Source organism: Antechinus flavipes, chromosome 2, assembly GCF_016432865.1.
Source record: "Antechinus flavipes isolate AdamAnt ecotype Samford, QLD, Australia chromosome 2, AdamAnt_v2, whole genome shotgun sequence".
In the NCBI taxonomy this organism is placed as follows: domain Eukaryota; kingdom Metazoa; phylum Chordata; class Mammalia; order Dasyuromorphia; family Dasyuridae; genus Antechinus; species Antechinus flavipes.
In genome coordinates, this window is record NC_067399.1 from 147,669,429 (window position 1) to 147,693,108 (window position 23,680).

At 38.7% G+C, this 23,680-nt stretch overlaps 1 protein-coding gene across 5 annotated transcripts in view; it reads right to left on the reverse strand.

Moving 5' to 3' along the window:
• The window catches only part of KCNIP3 (potassium voltage-gated channel interacting protein 3), a 156,566-nt gene that overhangs the window by 36,005 nt on the left and 96,881 nt on the right, over nt 1–23,680 (reverse strand). The window contains exon 1 of one of the 5 annotated variants that reach the window (XM_051975772.1): nt 22,046–22,763. The exons of the other annotated variants lie outside the window; for them this stretch is intronic. Within the exon in view, the coding sequence (XP_051831732.1) occupies nt 22,046–22,148 (103 nt within the window). The 5' untranslated portion in view covers nt 22,149–22,763. Of the gene's footprint in view, nt 1–22,045; nt 22,764–23,680 lie in introns of those variants that run through there. 5 annotated transcript variants of the gene reach the window in all.

Sequence of the window (23,680 nt, forward strand, 5' to 3'; positions counted from 1 at the left end):
TCCAGGCTTGGTATTCTATCTACTGTACCATCTAGCTGTCCCATTTATGTTCTGTGTGCCACCCTTCAAAAACTCTGAACAAGGTAAGTTATATAATCTGATATTTAGAAAATAAGTGGCTATGAACCAAATTTATACAAAGCATTATTTTTTTCAGTTCTGGAGGCCACTATTTCAGAAGGATATTGTTAACTTGGTAGGGCAGTCCGAAAAATGAAAAAAGAGCTCCTCTCTCTCCCTCTCCCAGCCTGAATTCTTTCTCTCTGAAATGAGAAATATTATATCCTATTTATTCTATATATAGCTCTTTGCAAATATTTATTTGCATATTGTCTCATTCCTTTAGCTTGTAAGCTCCTTGAGGAGAAGGACTATATATTGCCTCTTTTTGTATCCCTATTAAATGTATATAGTTGGCATTTAATAAATATTTATTGATCAATTGCTAATGATAATAACTCACATTTGTGAAATGTTTTAAGTTTTGCCAAGGACTTTCTTTACAACAACCCTGTAAGATGTTTTATAGATATATCCCATTTTCCCATAAACATTTTTGAATATATGTGTATGTGTATATACAAGTGTGTGCATATATATAATATATATTATATGTATGTTTATGATGTCCTTCCAAAAAATATAAGCTTCCTGAGAGTAGGAATTGTTCCATTCTTTCTTCTTGCATTTCCAGTATCTAACACAGTATATGGCACATAGTAGACATTTAACAAACATTTTTTGGTTAATTAACTCATGTGACCTTGTCTGATTCATTTAACCTTCATAAACCTCAGGTTCTTTATCATCTGTAGGTCAGTCAACAAGCATGTATTAAGCACTTATTATGTGCCACATACTGGGCTAAGCAGGGACACAAATACAAGAAGAAGGAAAGACAAGTAAGAGGAGAGTCTTAGACAAGTTGGCCAATTGAGGTTCACTTCAACTCTAATTCTGAATCCTGTGCTTCTATGAAAAATGACTATTTCCATGTTATAAATAATAATAATGGCTGATGTTGTGTTTTAACATAATAATAATAACAATAATAGCTAACATTTATACAGCAAATACTTTGTTTTGTTCCAGATGGTGCTAAGCACTTTATAACTATTATTTCTTTTGATCTCCACAATGACCTATACTTTTCTTCTTATTTTACAGATAAGGAAACTGTGGCACACAGAGATGAAAAGACTTGCTCAGGCTCACAAAACTATTAAGTTTCTGAGATGTGATTTCCAGTATTTTATCCTTCGAGCCACTTAAGCTGCCCCAAGGCATGTTTTTAAAATAAAGTATCCCACAATTTCAATGCAATTTTGTTTTAATGAATGAAATTTAGTTAAGCTCTAATAGCACTAAGATTTTGGGGATAGAGAATGGGAATAATAACATGTTTAGAGGGCAAGTAGGACATTTAATGGGCAGGTAGAATGTTTAATAATGGGCAAGTAGGATGTTAAGTGGGCAGCTAGGATGTTGAGTGGGTAGCTAGGACATTTGAAATTGGAGTTAGGAAGACTCACTTTCCTAGGTTAAATCTGAGTTCAGACACTAGTTGTGTGATCCTGGATAAGTCATTTAACCCCTGTTTCCCTCAGTTTCCTTATCTGTAAAATAAGCTAGAGAATGAAATAGCAAACCCCCCCCCAAAAAAAAAACAAGCAAAAAAACCAAATGAGGTCATGAAGAGCAGTGATGACTGAAAAATGATTGAACAACAACAAACACCATGAGTAACCATCTCAAAGAGGTGCTATGAGGCTCAGATGAAATCATATAAAGGTGTCCCCAAAGTCTTAGTAAAGTTTGAAGTTTTACTAACTTAAATTAAGTTTTGATAGTTTAAAACTATACTAAGACTTTGGAGATACTCTCTGTATGACCACCCTCAGTTATATAGTTATATAGTCCTTATATACAGTTATATAATGTATTGAAATTTACAAAATGCTTCCTTATAACAAGTCCAAAAGGTAGGTAGAGCAGGTATCATTTTTACTCTTTTACAAAGGAAGAAATAGGATCAGAACAGGTGAATTATACCAGGTCACATTAGTGAAGGTTTAAATCCATCTTTACTAATTCAGAATACTCATTTTATAGATGAAAAAATTGAGGTAGATGGGGGTTGTGAGTTGCCCATAATTACATAGTGAGTGAGTGCTAAAATTCATGCTTAAACCCAATATTCTTGACTCTAAAGCCAGACTGTTCCCACTATTCTGCACAGCCTCCCAGAGAAGGAAATTGAGGCTCAGAAAGATTAAAGTATTTTCTCATTTGGGAATACAGCTAATAAACTTTGGAGCTAGAAGTCTAGTGCCTGCATAGTTTCTGCATTGCAGGGATGCTAGAATTATTATTTAGTAATGGACCAAGGGTACCAAGGCCTTTTCTAATGGTTTGGCTTGGGGATGTATAATTTTGAGCTCTGCTACTGTTGGAGGGGAGGATAATAGAGGAGAGGGGGTTAAGGAAAGAAAAGATAAAGAATAGGGGAAGGCTATACAAGTATCTGCTCTGACAAATCAATAGATTGTTTCAAGCAAAGACAGGACACAGTAGTTGGGTGGGGAGGGAAAGGAGAGAACAGTGGGAAGAGCAGAAACTGTATGTCCAACCCTAGCTATCCCCTCCCCCCAACCTTTGTGTCTGATGCTCTCACACTGGGTCTAACAGCAGTTGTTTCTCCAAATCACAATTCTCCTCATCACCAACTGTCCCCTCTTCCCTTGGTCTGATTCTATTACTTTTTATTGCTCAGGAAAGTCAGAATGATCCGAGAACTTTACTGAATCACCTTGGGAGAAGCATGAAGGAAAGTCCACCTTGATGTGTTGCCAATTTCATTTAAAGCTAATGGAGACACAGAAAAGTGGCTTTTCAGGAACCTGAGGGACAGGACCCATCCTAAGGAGCCATAAGGATTGATGTCTCTTTAGAGGCAAGAAAGTATAGCAGAAAGACTTCTGGACCGAATTAGGAAATATCTGGGCTTAATCCTTCACTAATGTGACCAGGTATAATTCACCTGCTCTGACCATTTTTCTTTCTCAGGAAAAGGGTGATAATGACATCTCATCATCTTGTTGTAAGGACAGCACTTTGCAAGCCTTAAGACAGTGTATAAAAGTAATCTAGTAGAAGATAACAAAATATAGTCTCCCAGTCCAGATTACATAAGTTGTTTGTAAACAAACATCTTATATTTTCAGCCCCTTTATTCTCCCTATTGCCTTCCTTATCCCTTTCTATGTTTTCCTCCTTCTTCTCTGCCTTTCCAAATACTGACTATTCTTCCCCATTCTAACCCATGAAGTACTTGCAGACTTCTGTTGTTCAGTTGTGTCAATTCTTCATGATTTCATTTGGGCTTTTCTTGGCAGATATACTGAAGTGGTTCTCCATTTCAATTTACAGACAAAAAAAAAAAAACTGAGGCAAACAGGGTTAAGTGATTTGCCCAGGGTCACACAGTTAGGAAATGGCTGAAGCCAGATTTGAATTCAGGAAGGCTGGTGCTCTATTCACTTGGCCATCTAGCTGCCCCTTCTTGGGAACATAGAATGTCTTGCCTTTCTTATATCCCTGGAACCTAGTACAATACCTGCTTTATAGTAGGCACTTAATAAATGTTTATTGACTGACTTCAAAATCCAGCTCAAATCCTTCATTCTCTTGATCCATTCCTGATTATCCCTGTTAGAGGTAATCTCTTATTACCATATTATCCTGGACTACAATTATTTGTGGGTATGTCTTATCTCCCTACTACACTGTAAATATCCCACACTTTCAGACTTTCAGAACTGGAAAGGATCTCTGATAGCATCTGGTCCAATCATCAGCTGAACCATGAATCCAACAAGTGGTCATCCAAGCTTGCCCTAAAGATCTTCAATGAAGAGAAACTTGTTACATGTGAAGACACACAATTCCACTTTGGGATAGCTTCAGGAGATAATTCCTCCTGACATACAGTCTAAATCTGTCTTCCTGAAATTTCAGTCCACTGTTCCCAGGTAGGCTTTCAAGGGCTAAGTAACATAAGTTGAATACCTCTTCCATAAGACAGTCCTTCAAATACTTGTGCAGAGAATGCATCCATTTGGGACAATATCTTTACAGAGACAGCTAGAATTGGGATATTTCCTCATGTGCCCAAATCAGTTGTACTGTCGATATGATGGCAGAAACTGGATTGAAGATGGAAGATTTATTTTTTATTTGTCTGTTTTCAAAATTTTAAAAATCTTTTTATTTTCAAAATACATGCATAAATAGTTTTCAACATTCACCCTTGCAAAACCTTGTGTTTCAAATTTTTTTCTCTCTCCCTTCCTTCACCCCCTCCCTCAGATGGCAAATAAGTCACTACATGATAAAAATGTGCAATTCTTCTAAATATATTTCAGCAATTATCTTGTATAAGAAAAATCAGATCAAAAAAGAAAAAAAATAACAAGCAAGAAAATAAAAAACAAGCAAACAACAAAAAAATGAAAATTCTATGTTGTGATCCACACTCAGTCCCCACAGTCCTCTTTCTGGATGCAGATGGCTCTATCCATCACCAGTTCTTTGGAATTAGCCTGAATCATCTCGCTATTGAAAAGAACCACATGAGATGGGAGATTTGAAGGAGAAAGGAGAGATACAATGTGGCCTGGCTGGCAGCCTAGTAACCGCCCTTCCCTTCTTGTCCCTCTACTCTGTTGGCTGTCAGTGTTAGCCATATGATGAATAGATTTCTGGGCAGGACTGATCCTGAGAGTCTCTAAGCAGTACCCTTTCCAAAAAGGAGACTTCTATAACAGGTACATGGATCAGACTGATACACTCCAGGGTCTCCAAGAGGGATCTTGATTTCCTATTAGCTTATTTATCTGTCACCAGGAACTTCACCAAAGCCCATCCAGCACTCCTCCATGTAGTTGCCAATTATTTTAGATTACCTGTCTCTGTATCATAGACTGAGATGCTTACGGTGAGTCAATGACTTTCTGTTTCTTGCTCCCTGCAGTGTCTGGCAAACTGCAGCTGAGTATCAGACTCTTAAGTTAAACTGTGTTTTTCTGCCATGGGGGTTTGGTACTAGGGTATGAGTGGAATAATTCTCCATGATAAATGAAACTATTTATATTGAGGTGTGGTTTTTTTTCTAATTTAATTAAAAATTTGCTAAGCTATGATCTTAAAAACTTAGTTTAATGCTTGTTATCCTGGGTATGCCAAAGCAGAGTTCACCAGTAGGAATAATAATAAGCAACCCTAGACTAAAAAAAAAAAAAAAAAACCAGCATATAACAGTGAAGAGTCGGGTACAGGATCATCAACAGTTATCTGTCCCATGGTTCTGGCTGCTGATATTACCAAACTATGATTCATAAAGTACTTTACAGTCATTTTCTTATTTAAGTTTCACAATAGCACTATGGTGTAAATAATGCATTATTATCCATATTTTATACTTCAAAAAATATACTGAAATGCCAAGAGACTTGTCCAAGGTCACCGAGTGGGAGAGCTGAAATAGGGAGAGAGGAAAGAAGAAAGGAAGGAAGGAAAGAAGGAAGGAAAGAAGGAAGGAAAGAAGAAAAGAAGGAAAGAAGGGGCGGAGGGACGGAGGGAAGGAGAGGGAGGGAGGGGAAAAAAGGAAGAAAGGAGGAAAGGGGGAGGAAAAGAGGGAGGAATGAAAAGAGGGAAGGAGAAATAGAGGGAGGGAGAAAAGAAGGAGTAAGAAAGAAGGAAAAAGAAGAGATAGAGGGAGGGAGGGAAGAAGGAAGGAAGGAGAGGAGGGGGGAAGAAAGAAGGAAGGGAAGGAGAGAAGGAGAGAGAAGAGGGAAGGTCAGAGAGAAGGAAAGAAGGAAGGAAGGAAGGAAGGAAGAAAGAGAGGAAGGAAGGAAGAGAAGGAAGGAGGGGGAAGAAGGAAGTGTTTATTAAGTACCTTCTGTGCCAGACACTATGCTAAATACTTTGTAAATATTATCTCATTTGATCCTTATGACAACATAAAAGGTAGGTACTATTATTATTCCCATTTTACAGATGAAAAAACTAAGGCAACAAACAAACAAACAAACAAACAAACAGTAGTGAAGTGACTTGCTCAGGGTCATTCAGCTATTAAGAGTTCAAGGCTGGATTTGAATTCCAAGTTTCCTGACTTCAAGCCCAGCACTCTATCTACTACATGTAGCTACCCTCTAAAAGACTTATTATCCCCATTTTCTATCTCCAAAATCTTAGTGCAGTTTTAAAATTATTAAAGCTTAACTAAACTTAATTTAAGCTTTTAAAGCCAGATCTCAGGTTTGAGATAAGAACTTTAGGTCTTTAGACTGTAAATCCAGGTCTTTCTTCTATACCACAGTTCTCTCAAAACTTCCTCTAATCAAGATGATTATGTAATATGAGAAGCCCAAAAAGGATACAAAGTTATTTCTGCCACAATTATTGAAAACTTCAGAAACCCTATAACCTATATAAGGCATAGTCTTTGTATTTATGTTTTAAATAGGGAGAGAATATTTAGATCAGGAATGGATATAGTATTATCTATTTATATGCTGTATCCCATCTCTTAAGAACTCTGAACAGAGTAAGTGGTAATCTGATATTTTAACAATAAGTAGCTTTGTTCCAGATTCATAAAAGGCATTAACTTTTCAGCTCTCCATTCCACCATTTAGGAAAGACATTAATAGGCTAGACCAGAGCTGCTTATTCTTTTTCCACTCACAACCTCTTTTTGTCTGAGAAATCTTTATTTGACTCTTCAAATCTGAGCTGAGTTGTTTCTGGCAGTATTCATGCATCTCAGTGCTTAATGCACATGTTGTGTGTGCAGAAGTATGTTTGCAGTAATGCCAGAAACACCTCAGATTCATGATACATTTGATTTTGAATTAATTTTTGGATGTTTCATTCAGAAACCTTTTCCTGTGGTCATATTTTTTTCCTGAACATCCACATTCAATCTAAATTGATTTTTTTAGCTTAAAGCTAAAGAAACTCCAGAGTGGCCACTAGAATACCTTAGGGCTTGGGGTTCATTTCATGAAGATTTGTTGAAGGAAGTGGGGATAGATTTCTCATGGAGAAGAGAAAACTTCTGGGGAGATGGATGACATTTGTCTTCAGGTATCTCAAGGGCTGTCACATGGAAGAGTTCCCTGTCTGGCCTCTGAGGACCAAAGTAGGGAACAATATGAGGACATTGCCAAGAAGTAAATTTAAAATTGATATTAGGAAAAACTTCCCAACAATTAATGCTCTCCAAAAATGAAATGAATTGCCTCGGGCAGTCCTATATCTTCCTCCATTTTGTTGTTTTTATTGTTCCTGTTCTTATCGCTGCTGCTGCTGCTATTGTTGCAGCTATAGGGGGTGCAAAGGATAGAGAGCCAGGCTTGGAGTCAGGAAGACTCATTTTCTAACTTCAAATCTGGCCTCAGACACTTACTAGTTGTGTGACTCTGGACAGGTTACTTAATTCTATTTGACTCAAGTTTTTTCATCTGAAGAAGTAAATGACAAACTATCATTGCCAAGAAAATCCCAAATGGAGTCACAGAGAATGGACCATGACTTAACAACAACAACATAAACACAGTCACTTCAACTGGCCCTCATGTGATACTACTCTAAGTGCCTTCCTCTGGACATTCTCCAACTTAGCCTTTCTAATCCATGTTCAGAACAGAATGCAGGCTAGATGTGAGATGAAAAGGGCAGAGAATAGGACTGAATACTAGCAATAGTAATATTGCTACCACATTACACTGTTGGCTCTTAATGAATTTGCATTCCCCTAAAGTTGTCAGATCTTTTTTTAAACTGCCATGTAGACACACATTTCCTTTCTTTTACTTATAAGACCAATTTTTTAAAAACTCAAATATAAAACTTTATATCTGTCTCTAATAAATTTGACTTTAATAGTTTTAGCCCAACATTCTATCTTGTTAAGATCTTAATGAACAAAGGAATGAGTGAAGGGGGGAGGGAGGAGGGGCAGCATTTATTAAGCACTATTAGCCACTGTACTAAACACTGGGAATATAAACACAAAAGCAAGATTGTTCCTGCCTCAATGACCTTTTACATATATAGGAGTAAATAACACATGTAGGAAAGCAGTGACTTGGGAAGAAAGAAGTCTAATCAGTCAGTCAACGAATACTTACTAAGTCCTTACTTTGAAAAGAGCGATTAAAACATGAACAAAAACAAGGTTGCTGTCCTTAAGGAGCTTATGTTCCAATGAGAGAGACAGTATGTAAAAATTGTGTACACAAGACATATGCAGTGTGAATGGGGAGGAGAGAGGAGAAGGCAAGCTAGGAAAGGCCTCTTTTTTAAAAGTGGCTATGGAAGCCAGATAGTGGATATAAGGGAAGAGAACATGGGAGATAGTCAATGAAAAGTCATGGATTTGGGAAGTAAAGTATCCTTTGTGATGAAGTATTATAGTTCTGAAGTGTGAGTAGGAAAACAATTTTAAGAAAATGGAAAAGATCAAGTTTTGAAGGGCTTTCAATGTCAAGGAGACTTGATGCTAGATTATAGGAAGTCACTAAAATGTGTTGAGTAGTAGAGGTCAGAATCAAAGCTCATCAACCTATAGATTAAACTTTCAAGACTCCTTTTCACTTTCCTTTTTGCAAAGGACAAATGCAAGACATTTGTGTTCTCCAATCTTGAAGCACCTTTCCTATTTCTCATGATCTTTTTAAGAGCACTGACAGCATCTCAGCAATAGTATCTATCAATTTTTCTAGTACTCTGCTATGTAGTTCATTTGATACTGCTGAATTGAAATCTTCTAGGGCAGCTAGGTGATTCAATGGATAACATTTTGTTCCCGGAATGAGGAAGATCTGAGTTCAAAATCTGTCCCAGACACTTAATAGTTATATGATCCTGAGCAAGTTACTAGCAATTACATCATAGAATTATTATGCAGATCAAATGAGATAATATATGTAAAGTGCTTTGTAAACATTAAAATACTGTATAAATGTCAGTTATTATTATGAACTGTGTGACTGTGAGCAAGTCACTTAACTTCTCACTGCCTTTGTTTCCTCACATGTGGAAATGATAATAGCACATTTTTCATAGGGCTGTTGTGAGGACCATGGGAGACCTTTTATGAAAATACCTTAAAATGCCATAAAAATGCTAGCCCTTATTATTATTAGTCTCTTGTTTATCTTGGATATGAATTCTATAATAATCTTTGCTTTATCCTCACTGGTTCAAAAATAATTCCCCTTGAGATTAAGTGTGGAAGCAAAATTGAGGTGCTCTCTGCCTTCTTTCCATTGTAGAAACAGCATTTTGGACCTTTCTTTGGCCATTCTCTCTTCTGCAATACAGCTTGAACTTTGCTTTATCCCAAAGTATTAGTTCATTCTAGCTCGGGTACTCCAATCACTAACTCACTACATTTCCAAGGCTTTGAATTTATCATCCATTATTTGCCCTTGCTTACAATTCTTGTATGTGCCTTTTAAAAATCTAAATTGATCAAAATTTCCTGTGCATTTATAGTCTCTTGAGACAACTTCCCCTTTTCCTTCTAATTGGAATTGGTTTTGTATTTGAGTTTTCAGAATTTCATTCTTAAGAGCTTCCTGTACCTCCTGGGATGATTTATTCTGTACAGTTTTAAATTATGAGATCCCACCAATTCTTTCTTAGAACCCTATCAGATCTTCTTTTCTAGAATTTGGGGTTCATTCAAACTTTCTTCTCTTATGCCACTAATTCTAAGATCAATCCCCTCCAAAGTTTCTATTATTTCCAACTCAACATCTAGTTCTTCCCTATTGATTAATACTCAGATCCAGAATAGATTTTTCTCTTTGGAAGGATATTGTCATTAAAGCATGTCAAGAAATTATTAATTGTTCTCCATTTGGCAGAATGAGAGCTGTAGCAAGTGTCTCTTATAATTGAAGTCTTCCACCCATCCATCAGTCCACAAATATTTATAACAATGGACCTGGACCTACATCCTGTAGATAAAAATATTAAAATGAGATAATACCTGACTTCAAAGAGCTTACATTCTATTAGGGAAATGTAATAAGTTTACAGACGAATAAAGACAGCATACAAAATAAGTCCATAGTGATTTGGGAAGGGACACTAAGTGGAGGGGAGGAATAAAAAAGTCTTATTGGAAGAAGAAGCATTTGAGAAGCAAATATGAGGAGGGGGAACATTCCAGGATCTGTACAGGTATAGAGTACAAAGTAGGTGAGTCTGAAGTACAAATTATGTAAAGAGAAATAATGAATAAATAGGTTAGAAAGGTAGTCTAAAGCCAGATTACAGAGGATTTTGAATGCCAACAGAGAAGTCATTTTAACCCAAAGGCGAAGAAGAGACGATAAAGCTTTTTAAGCAAGGAAGTGACATAGTTGGAACTGTGATTTAGGAATATTGATTTGACAGCTTTATAGGTTGAAGAGGGAGCAGATAAGTTGAAGGGAGACCAACTGAGAAGCTATTGGAATAGTCCGGATAAGAGTTAATGAAAGATCAGATTAGGTTGATTGTGATGAAAGGGAAATGGAATAGATATAAGACATCCAGAGGAAATAAAATTCAGTGATTGGCCACTGATTGGATATGGGAGGTAAAGCAAGAGTAGAAAGTCAAGGTGACTCTTGGTGAGTAGAAGAATGGATCTCTTACCAAAAAAGAAAGTTACTAGATTTAAGGGGGGAGGGAAGGTGATGATTTTTTTTTTTTTGAGCATGTTGAATTTGAGAAATTCCAATGGGACATCCAGATAGAGATGTATAAAAGATGGTTGAAGATGTTTAGGACCAGATCTCAAGTGGGAGATGAGGGCTAGATATATAGCTTTGGGAGTTAATTGCATAGTGTTTATAGATGAATCCAAAGGATTTGAGGAGATTATCAAGAAAGAATGTAAAAGAGAAAGTAACCCTGGAACCCTGGAGAATCCCCTTGAATAAGGAATAGCCGATGAATTCACAAAGGAGACAGAGAAGACTCACTCCAATGGGGAGTACTACAACAAAGCTCATGGAGAAAAGAACATGCAGCAGCAGAAAATCAACAGGGAAGTGCATTGCAGAAAGTAGGATGAAAATTGAGACCAGTCTATTACATTTAGCAATAGATCATTGTTGGCTATTAAGAGAACAGTTTTAGTCATGCAGTATAAAAGGAAGTATGGGGTAAAAAAAAAAGTGAGTAGGAGGGAGGAAGAAATCAGTACAGACATTTTTTCCCCTAGGAATTTGACTAAAATAAAAATGGAGAGATAGTAGGGGGAAAATAATAATTTTTTTTTTTTCCTGAGGCAACTGGGGTTAAGTGATTTACCCAGGGTCACACAGCCAGGAAGTGTTAAGGTCTGAAGCCAGAATTGAACTCAGGTGCTCTATCCACTGCACCACCTAGCTGCCCAAGAAATAATAACTTGAGGGGAATAATAGGGTAAAGTGAACATCTTTTAAAGATGAGGGAAATCTAGCTATGTTTGATATCCAGATGTTGATATGTTGGAACTTTTGCAAAATTGAATTTTTTAAAAGTTCTTTGATATAAATAAGGGATGAGTCTGGTGAGTGGGAAGGGATATGTTAGGAAATGATAAAATAAAAGCAAAATACATCAATAAAAACTTTTAGAAGATTTGGGTTTAAAGTCTAGGTCTGCCAGATACACACATGACTTTGGGCAGGTCATTACAATTGTCAGGGCCTCAGTTCCCTCATTTTCATGATGGACTTGGAACAATTGATCACTAAGATCCTTTCTACCAGTAATTCCTATGATCCTATGGTTTTGCTGAAGGGATCCTCATTGTTCTGTAGCCAATTCAATTCCATTTTTAAAATATATAGTAAATATCTACCACATGTACAATTCTGATAAAAACATAGAGAAGAAAATTAGTTCACTAATGGGAGCTAGAGGTTGAGCAATGCAGTGGTTAGTGCTCCAAAAGGGATCAAATATGTACGCGGATAAGTAAATCTAAAATACATACAAAGTAATTTTAAGAGGAATGGCATATTAACTATGGGATTTGAGAAATGACACCCAAGCCAGGCTTTAAAGGAAATTAGTGATTCTATGAGGCAGAGGGGAAGGAGGAATGCCTCTCCAGACTTGGAGGGTCACTTTTGCAGGGGTACAAAGTAGATAATAGGATAACTGGATAACTGGTCACTTTCCTCTAATGTATCTCTCTTCCCATCTTCCACACCCCCCAACTATGTAATAATTTCCAAACAGCCATCTGCCGATCAATGGGTAATTAAAAATCAGGTTTCATTACTTACATTAACTTACATGTTCCCTCATAGTTGAATCTTTTATCACTCTACTCCAAGAACCATTCCCTAATTTTCATTATTCTTCCACACAGTTTCCTTACCAGTTTCTGCTCCACCCCAACCCCATACCAAAGCTCCTAGGTCTTCTCATCACATCTAGGTCCTGACTCCATCTTTTTCTTATTGCAAAACTTGTTACAAAAAATTTGTAACAAAATTTGTAACAAAAAATATTTTAACAAATAAACTTGTAACAAAGAATTTAGATGAAATTTTGGAAATCAGGGAGATATTGGAGAAAAGTGACACATTACTATTAAAATATGATCCTCCAAAGCAGAATCTTGACCTGAATAAAGGAAGGTTTTTATTACAAGATTCTTATGAACAAAACCTAAAATGTATCAGTTGGCATCTATTTTTTATGAGCCAGCTCTCCCTCCCATAATATATCAGGAAAAACTTTCTGATAACTAGAACTGTGTTTGGATTGAATGGGCAGCCTTAGGAAGTAGTAGGTTTCCCCCTCATTGTAGCTCTTCAAGCAAACAAGGGGTGACCACCATTGGTTATGCTATAAGACAGCGCCTACCACAAAGCAGGTGATTATTCAGTACTTGTTGATTGATGGAGAGATTATAATGAGGATTTCTTTCAGTAATGAGTTGGACTGAATGTCCACTGAGATCTCTTCCAATTCTAAATGCTGTTATTTTGTAAGTTTGTGTATCATGTTTAACTTTTTCAGGGAACTTTCCAAATTCACATCTCATTTCATTTTTACAGTATATCACTATAGTAACTTTAGGGTAGCTATCGTTATCTTCATTTCATAGCTAAGGAAACATGTCGAAAGCCATCTGCTCAATGTTCAGTGGCTTAGTCAAAGTCACTTAGTAAATGAATAGCAAAGCCAGATTCAAACCCAGGTCAACATGAAATAATTGAAATATCATTGAGCTAGGAATGTTAAGACCTCCTTTTTAAGAAGTGGAACTTCTATTTGCAAATGTCATTTTCCTAACTCTGAAATTAAGTAAACTTCTTCTTGTGCCCTGACTTTCCTGTCTCTAGCCTGCTGTTTTTGTTTGGCTCCTGATACATACAGATTAGAAGCTGGTTGAGTCACTCAGGCCAAGCTCTCTTATCTAAACTCCAAGTGGTTGACCTAAAGTCACTTGGGAAGAAGAGAAAGGATTCAAACAAAGATCTTTCATGTAGGGGCCTCTGGTCTCCCTTGCTCCATTCCCTATGTCTCTTTTTTCTTTAAAGTCTCCAAGATAAGACTATAGTTCACAACTTTCTTGTCCTACTGCCAAACTTGCCCTCACACATTATTCTTTCTGTGGGAGTAGTGAAAGTAGGGGCAGAGGAAGAGAGAACAGAGGCTGCAGAGAGTAAGTTCTTTGAATGTGAGGGACTGTTTAGTTTTAGTCATTGTACTCCTAGTACCTATCATAGTATCTAGTATATAATAAGTAATTAATAGATTATTATTGCATTGAATTGTTCTTTATATGGTTTCAATTTGATTTCCCTCTCCTCTTCCAGAAAGGAAGATACTCAAAATTGTTGTTGACAGATAGAGGCAGGGAAAGGGCTGGGCTTGGGAAGATGTATCTGAAGGATGTTAGAGGATTTTCATTCAGTCATGTCCAATAATTCATGATCTCATTTGGAATTTTCTTCATAAAAATACTGGAATAGTTTGCCATTTCCCTCTTCAGCTCATTTTATAGATGAGGAAACTGAAATAAATAGAATTAAGTAGCACAGCTAGTGTCTGAGGCCAGATGTGAACTCAGGAAAATTAGTCTTTCTGCCTCCAGATCTAGTGATCTATCTGCTGAGCTAAGTAGCTTCCCCTGGAGGTTGTTATTGTTCTATTTTTCCATTTCTAATGGGAGTTTCTTTCTCCAAAACACCTCTCACTTCCATCCTCATCTTTTCACTCTCACTACTCTAGTTTAAGATCTCATTATCTTGAGTGAATTGAATCCAAACTTTGTATTTCCTCTAACACCTTGAATTCCTGTCTAAATTTAAAAGTCAACTCAAAAATGCTATCTCCCTGTAAAATCTTTCCTGATTCTGCATATCAGTAATACCCTTCCCCCCTAATCTCAAATAGCACTTTGTTCCCCTCTACCACATTTAGTGTGGACTACTGAGTGCAATAATAATAATATCTGGCATTTACATTGCATTCTGAAGAATAACAATTTAAAAGTTTGTAGGCATACATTAGCCATCCATGTACACATGTACACAAAAGGAATTCCCACAACATATGCAACATGTGGTCATCTGCAATCTACTTTAAAATCTACCTCCAGTAAGAAGAAATGCATCCTCTTGGGGGAAACCTGCTCTACTTTTGGACATCTCTAAATTAGGAAGCTTTTCAAGCCATGTCTTTCTATAATATCTACCCATTGATCTAAGTTCTGCCTTCTAGGACCAAGCAGAGCCAATCTAATCTTTGCTCCATATTATAGCTTTTCAAGTTGTTCAAGACAACTATTATGTCTCCCATATATCTTTTTTCTCCCAGGATAAACATCTGCTCTTTTATTCAACTGATTTTCCTAGGATATGATCTCCAAGCCTCTCACCTCTGGACAAGCCTTGATTTGTCATTGTCCTAAACTGAACAAAAATTTCAGAAGTAGATGGATAGATGTGATAGATAGATATTATAAGTATGATGGATGGAGATGATGATAGATGTGATAGATGGATGGATAAAGATAATAGATGATAGATATGATAGGACTGATTAATAGACAGATGATGGATATCTTAGGATCTCCTCTCTATCCTATCTAAAGGAAATAGAGAGATAGAATGGTATCTTTCTTATAGGAAGCATTTAATAAACCTTTGTGAAATGACTAATTGGAACTCTACTATAACCAGAAAGGAAAAAAGGTTGAGTCCATTTTCTCTAGTGTCATAATCTCTCCCTTCTGTCCCCATTTCCCTCCCCGTTCAGTAGGATAAATTCCCTCACAGCCCTTCAGAGAAGTCCCAACTGACACAACCAGGAGTTTCTGGACTCCTTCTTCATAAATGTTTCAGTTAATTAATTATCCAAGAGCACTCACTACAATCCCGGTGAATACACCTGAGATTGTGAAACCTAATTACTATTTAATCCCCCACACTCCAAGAAAGGAAGACAGGACTATAAAAATGAAGCAGAAGATGAAAGGGAGATAAAAAGGTCCCATCTCTTTGTCATGAAATGTTAGTCATTTCAAAATCAGTTTACAATAATAATAATGATAATGATGATGTCAATGATAGCAACATTTATGTGACATATTGAAGTCTGTGACATGATTTATATTTTATATATACTACTGCATTTGATCCTCACAATTGTGAAGTAGGTACTATTATTATCACCATTTTACAGATGACAAAACTGAGAGAAGTTAAATGACTCGGCCATGGTCATACTGTTAAGCGATTCAAACCGAGTTGCCCTTGACTCCAAGTTCGGCACAAGATCCATTGTATCACACTGCTTCAGTCTGGGCTAATTTCCAGGCCATCAATTGAATCATCTTGACTGATCCAATTCAGTGGGGAAGAAAGGTTGAATAACGAGTCCAGTCTTAACCACCATATTGGAGAGAGTGCACAAATCTAATCGATTACTCAGCAATCAGCTCTTACAATAGCCCAAACTCCCAGAAAACCCCAAAGCAGTCACACAGATTATACTTCTGCATCCTGTGTTCCTATAATAGAAGTTTTAGTGAAGTTTTAAGAGCTTCAATATGCACTGACTTTGGGAATACAGTGTACATGTACACATATGCATATATATGTATATATATTTATATGTATGTGTATATATAATATAGGTTCATATAACACTGTGTGTATATATACTGCATAAACTCATACATATATGTATGTGTCTGTGGTATGTATATGTGATATACATATACACATGTCTATATACAGATATATCCATATATATACCTATGGGTAGGTATACATTACATTATAATATAGTCATATTTAACACTGTATATGTGTATGTATATATAAGTATTTATACTTTATGTAATATATAAGTATATATGAGGATATATATACATATATATGCATAATATAGATATATAACAGTATGTTTGTGTATACAGATATATACATATCCATATATCTATGCTTGATGCATGTTTACATAACCTTATTTATATTTATCAACTTAATTAGTCCTCAAATAAAGCCCCTTAGCCAGGCAGAGCAGATATTATGCCCATGGGCATAATATATGATATTTATCATTTTTTGCACATGGGTCCACAGTTACTCAGTGACAGAGGTGAGCCTCTCCTCTGGTGTTTTTTCCACCATAACATGTTTGGTTTGGATTTTGCCTTTCCTAGTACTCATCTGGGTTAGAAAAAAAAAGGGGGGAGAAAGGGGTGGGATTAAGCACTTATATATATTAAGCACTACTATGTGCAGTTACTGAACCATGCACTTTACAAATATGATCTCATTTCATCTAAATAATACCCTTTGAGGTAGATGCTATTATTAACCCTATATTCAGATGAAGAAACTGAGGCAAACAGGCTCACACAACTTATAAGTGTTTAAGCTAGATCTGAACTTAAGTTTCTTGACTCCCTGTCCAATGCTCTAACTACTGCATCACTTACTTGCCTCATTAGAAAGAGCTAAAGTTTGGGACTGTGCCCCCAAACCTTTTGCCCAATGATACTGCTACTAGTACTATACCTCAGAGAGATCAGAGAAAGAAGAAAAAGACCTATATGTAAAAAATACTTATAGCAACTTTTTTCATGGTGGCAAAGAACTGGAAACTAAGGGGGTGTGTCATTAAGCGGGGAATGGCTGAACACATTATGGTATAAGCATGATAGAATGCCCATTGTGCAATGAGAAATGATGAGGGGATTTTTAGAAAACCCTGGGAAGACTTAAATGAGCTGATGCAAAATAAAGTGAACAGAACCAAGGAAACAATTTATACAATAAAGCAATAATGTAAAGACAAAGAACTTCAAAAGATATAGGAGCTTTAATCAACACAAAAGAACTAAACAACCACAGCTCCAGAAGACTCATAAGGAAACATGTTATCCCTCCAGATAGAGAAGTGATGACTCAGAGTAAAGATTTAAACATTTTTTAAAAGAACAGGATAATGTAGGGATTAGTTTTGCTTGACTATGAATATTTACAACAAATTTTGTTTTTCTTGCTTTCTCAGTGAGTTATGGAGGAAAAATGTAAAGGAAACATTTTAGAATTGAAAATAAAATTCAATTTAAAAAAAAAAAAGAGTTAGAGTTCTTTCTTCTTCCACTCACCTTTTCCCTCTCACTTTCACAATCAAACTATTAGTTTAGAGCCACCTTGGTAAGTAGTGGGATGGAGTCAATTCTCAAGCCCTCTGAGAATTATTTTGGACAATTTAAATATGTAAAAAGTCTGGATTTTTCAAGAAATGCATTTTCAAGCCCACACAATAACTTGAACTAGTTTAACAATGTATTGCCCAGTAGAGCTCTTGCTGAATCTGCTTTAATACAATCCAATCTAATGAAAATTTAAGCAGCACCTACTATAAGCATGATACTATAACTATGAGTGGATAAATAAGAATGATCCATTTAGTATATCTAAGTTGAGTATATAAAAATAAGAACTTCCAAAATATTTGAAAACTCCTGTCCCTTGCCCCCATCCTGTTCATGCTATGTATTTGTTTTATGAAACTTTTTCCCATAAAGCAAACTGTCGTCCAGCCTTTGTCTGGATCATTTAAAAACAAGCATTTTTAAAGTCCTTACAATGAAATCAGAACTGTGTGAGATACTTGGGAAATAGGCAAAAATAAAATAAGACTTCCCTAAAGCAGGACTTTTTAAACTTAGTCCATTTGTGACCCCTTTTCACCTGAAAAAATTCACATAATCCTAGGTATGTAGGTATGCAAATCAAACATTTGCTGATAATTTCATACTCATAATTTCACAACCCCCAAAATTCAGTTATGTGACTCCATATAGGATCTCAACCCACAGTTTAAGAAACTTTGTGCAAAAGGAGCTTCTCTGCATTAGATGGTAAATCATGGACCTAAAAAGTTAAATACAAAATATTTACAAATTCATTTCCAAAGGAATTATACCAGCATGTATCATTTTAGAAAATCCTACTAAATTCTAAACTGGATGGATCTGAACTCAGAAGTTCATAGATTTCAGAGCTGAGAAAGCTCTAAGTTCATGTAGTTCTGATTTCAAACACCCAACTCCTTCATATTGAAAACAAAAATTCACTAACTTACAAGTCAAATGAATTGGCATTCATACCAGCTGCTCTGATTCCAAATCTATTCCTTATCCTTAGATACTGGCATCTGACTTTAAAGTCCTAATCTGCTATTCTGCTAGTTCCTTATCTTTATGAACTGGAGCAAGTCACATCCTCTGTGGGACTCAATTTTCTCAGCTATAAAATGGAGGAGCTGTATTAATGACCTTGAATGTCCCTTCTAACGACTCCCTTAATTGTTCATCCTAAATACTCCAAGAGTAGAAAATAGTAACACAGAATATAAGAAGTTCCATGTCCAAACATTGGAATTTGTAATATATTCTGCACTAACTCTTCTTTCCCACATCCAGTTCCAACTAGGAGAGAAGACCTGACACATAAAATGCCATTTAGCAATGCACGCATCATCTCACACTTGGAATATTTTGAAAGACTTATGGTGAATCTGCCTGCCTCAAATCTCACCTTTTGCAATCCATCCTCCATTCAGTCACTAAAATGATTTTTTAAAAGCACTGGTCTGACTATGTTACTTCCCTCTACTCACTAAACTTCAGTGGCTCCCTATTGCCTCCAAGAGCAGATACAAAATATTCTATTGGGTATTCATTACCTTGTCCCCTCCTGACTTTCCAGTCTTACTTCCTATCACATATTCTTCAAATCAGTGACCCTAGCCTCCTGACCATTACAAAGATACTATCTCTTACCTCTGGACATTTTCTCTGGCTATCCCCCATTTCTGGAATGCTCTCCCAGTTCTTGACTCCCTTTAACTCCCAATTAAAATCCCACCTTGTACAAGAAGTGTCCTCAACCAACTCTTCTTATCTAAGTGCTGAAATTGATGTTTCTATGCAAGAAAGGACACCAAGTGCTCAGTGTCCTGTAATTTTTGATATTCTTTAGCAAAGTTCTTGTCAGGTTCTTTGTGACCCCATTTGACATTTTCTAATAAAAGGAGTAGTTTGCCATTTCTTTTTCTACTTACTTGTTCAAGGTCACACAGATAATATGTGAGCTTACATTTGAATTCAGGTCTTCCCTACTAGATTGTGACCTATAGGTCCTAGAGCTAGAGGGAGCTCTCTCTATCTCTGTCTGTCTCTGCCTTTGTCTCTGTCTCCCTCCCCTCCCTTACTCCAAATTGAAAGCTTTTTCTATGCCCAATGTAGTTCATCTAGTTTCCATCAGTGGACTGATCATTTTATGCAGCCTTACGTCAGCTCCCTGGGCTCACTGGTCTTATGGGCTCTGCTTCTTCCAAACAGGAAAAATCCCTTAAAACCAAGTTTATATCTTTTAGATTGGGCTTTAGGCAAGTAATTACTTCTCTGAATATCCCCTTCCTCTTCTGAATGAGCTTGATCTCTAAGGTCCTTTTCTAGCTTCTATAGTCTAGGATTCTATAATCTCATTGAAAATAAAATCTCCTATTTTATATACAGGATCACTGTAACACTTCATATAAAGGAGAAGTAGAGGGGGACACAATATTTCCCTGTTTCTGGATCCCCGGATAGATAAAGCCCCGGGGGCAAGGGACAGAGTTGAATCATTTGGAGACACATTAGTACTTCCCACCCACAAATAGCCCCCACTGCCCCTAACTAATCCTCTCTCTTCATTACAAAGAAACTTTAGGTTTCCTAGCTCCTCTTTTCTCAACTTGGCCTGAGCTGCTTTTTGTTCTAGCTGGGGTAGAGACACCATCTCCTAAAACACAAGGGGGATTCCTGGCTCTCTCCCTGGAGACACTGACCTACAGTTGCAGTACAAGAATCTATAGTGAAGTCTTCCCTCTCTTCCCATACCTCACTAGGGAGTTCAGTTATATCCCCACAGGGCTGGGGTCACTAATACAAGGTCATTACAACGCTGAGGCAAGCAGAATACTGTCCTCTATCACTCCAGAATCTGGGGACATGCAGTGGCAGTGGTGACCGTTCCTATCCCAGCATTTCTCTATCTAAGAGCTATCCGACTGGGAGAAAAAAAAGGGGTTTGGGACTGGGGGTGAAAGAGGGAAAGGAAGTGTATTTTATGTGGGAGAGGGGAGAAGGAAAGAAAAGGAAAGAGGGTCCCAAATGGAGTTTTAAAAGGCTAAGGGGAATCACATTAAGGGAATCACCTCCCTTCTGGTTTCTCTCAACCAGGCTGGCTGGTCAGATGCCACAGAAATGATGCATTGAAGAGGGAAGCAAGAGGCGGGGTGGGGATGGGGAGGGAGCTGCAGACAAGCGTCCTTGAGGGGTCCTGGGAAAGGATTCAATGTCTTGATTTAAGGGCAAGTAGAAGCCGCTTGCTCTTCAGTTAATGCTGAGGTGGCGCTGTAGTTAACTGATATGGCAATGAATTGTCCTCTCTCTAAGGAGGATTCGGTGGCTGCAGGTCGAGACTGAAATGACATGACCTTAACCTCAGTAGGGTCTTCCTTCCTGCCAGGGTGGTGAAGGTAGCAAAATAGAAGATCCAGTAAGCAGGAGTTACTGGTCCCTAGTGACTTGCTCAGATGGAAAGATGGGCCTGGGGATCTGTTCCTTCCTCTCTGTTATATCATATGTCTCTTAGAACACTTCTTTCTTTGTCATCCTCAGTAGTTTGGGATGGCATGGAAGGACACACTGCAAACATATTCCATGAGAATAAAAACAGGATGCTGGAAATTCCGGTGTCCCAGAGAAAATGGGTCTTGGTCACCAAAGGGTACATCAAGGTTCTAAAACTCAGGCTTTACACTGTTAACCCTAAATCCTGGTTCAACTGTCCAGTATTCCTACTGGGGCATAGGGCAAATATTTTTGGGAGAAAAGCTACAGTTTCACTTCTTTCCTCTTACCTCCTCCTCATGTTCATTTTTGGTCACCTCTAACTTCCTCCTCCTCCCCCAAAACATTGCAGTAGTCCCAGACCAAGTCAGCAAGAAAAGGAGTAAAGGGTTAATATTGATGGAGACTAACTTAAAGGGGCCACAGCAACACGGAAAAGAAGGGGTCAGTCAGAGGGGAAGGAGTTCAGTGACCATATAATAAACCTTTTCTTCCATTATCTCCAAAGGTCAGCCTTAAAGAACCATATCATTATACTGTCCAGAACTTCCTCTGGAGATAGCTAAGGAAGTCCCACCAACTCAGCTAGGGAAGGGGAGGCAGCAGAAAGATGGGTCACCCTGCTTCTCTCCACCAGCCAGGCCAGGATGCCAGCTGTAGTCCTGGATGATAATAGCAATTGGGGAGGGGGTGTCCCTTTAAGGATCCAGGAATGCTGTGAAAAGAAGACAACTGGGGAGAGCCTCAAAGAGTCTCATCTGCCCAGAAAGGAGGGGAGAAAAAGAGGGGATAACGGAGGCCCAGAGGAAGCACAGCAAAGATTACCTTCCATGGACATGGGTTCCAGGATCCCAAACTGCTTGAGGACAGCAATGAAGAGCAATACCACCACCGCCATGGCACAGAGTTCCATGCCCTGGATGCCCATGGTGGGCGGAGGTCCGGTGGGGCTGGGGCCACTCCACTTGTCCCCCTGGCCAGCTCAGTTTCTCTGGGAGAGTGACCCAGCCCGAGCAACAAGCCCAGTCTCCTGGGCGATAGCAGTAGAGGAGCCAGCGGTTCCCTGGTACCCTGCTGGCTCCCTGGTACCCTGATTCTCTTCCTCCCTCTCTCCCTCCCTCTGATCAGCAGCTGGGAGGCTCACATCCCCCTATGTCTGAGATCTCTAGGCAGGCAGGGGCCAGGGGACTGCAGGAAGCGGGAGCCGGGAAGGGGACGAAAAAACTGGCCTTGCAGAGCCAAGAAGACAAGAGAGTAGGAAAGAGAGCGGAGCGGGGGGAAGCAGCAACTTTCCGAGTCAGCCGGCAAACTTTACCGCCCAGCGGAGCTCCCGGCAGCTCCGGGCATCCCTGGGCACAGGCGCCTCCATCGGGAGCTGCCCGCTTCCAAGACCAGCGGGGTGGAGGAGTGAGTGCAAGGGGGAGGGAAAGGTCCCAGCTGGGTGACGCGCAGGGGGCGGGGGTCACTACTGGGCTGCTGGGGGCTGGCGGGCAGCCCCGGGAAACCCCTCGGTTCTCTCCCAGCCTCCATCCCAATTCCCCGCCCTCTCATTGGCCTGAGAACCGCTATAAAACAATCCCAACCCACCCTTCCCCCGCCCAGCCCCCGTGTCCCACCCCTCTCAGAGCACTCCCAGAGAAAGGGGGAGGAGGGAGGGAGAGAGACCTGGATGGGTCGTTCTGCTCTCCTCCCCTTTCTTTTTCCACTCCCTCTTTCTCGGCCCCTCCCTGATCCTGCCTGCATTGATTGAGATAGAGGATCACCATAACAACGCCAGCCATCCCAGGGGAACACCTTACCGGCTGGTGGTAATAGCGCGGTGCTTTAGGGAGGAGGGCATGTGCCCAGGGAGTGGACAGGGTGTCCTGGGAGAAGGTGATCTCACACTGTCTGGCAGCCCAGGAGGAGAAGGACTGCGAAAGGGAGGGAAAGGAGAGAAAGAAGGAGGGAGGGGGGGAGGGAGAAGAGAGAAGGGAGGCTCCACTCTCCGGAAACAAAGTTCACCTTGGTTTACCACTTTAGGAAGCTCTGATAACAGAACTTCACTCCCTCCTTCACACACACACACAACCACACCACAAATAGAACAGGCCCCTTCCCATCTAAATACTTAGATATCTCATAGTCTGAAATTCCACCATCAGAAATTCATTCTCTTTGGTTAAACATTGCCGTTCCAGGCTCTTTCAAAGTGTAAACACTTCTGGGTGGGGTGGCTCAGGGAGTTCAGTTCTAAAACCCCATGTTCCGCACTCATTAACACCTAAGTGTGAATTTTCCTCTAGACAGCTTGAAGACAATGAACAAGAAAATTCTGGTGAAGGGGGGTAGGAGGGTGGAATGATGGAGACAGTTTTAGGGGGTTGCTGGTGCCTCTTTGTGGGAGTTAAATATCTCCCAATCCTCAAAGAGAACACACACAAACATTCCTTCCTACATAAGTTGGTTCAAGGAGAAAGC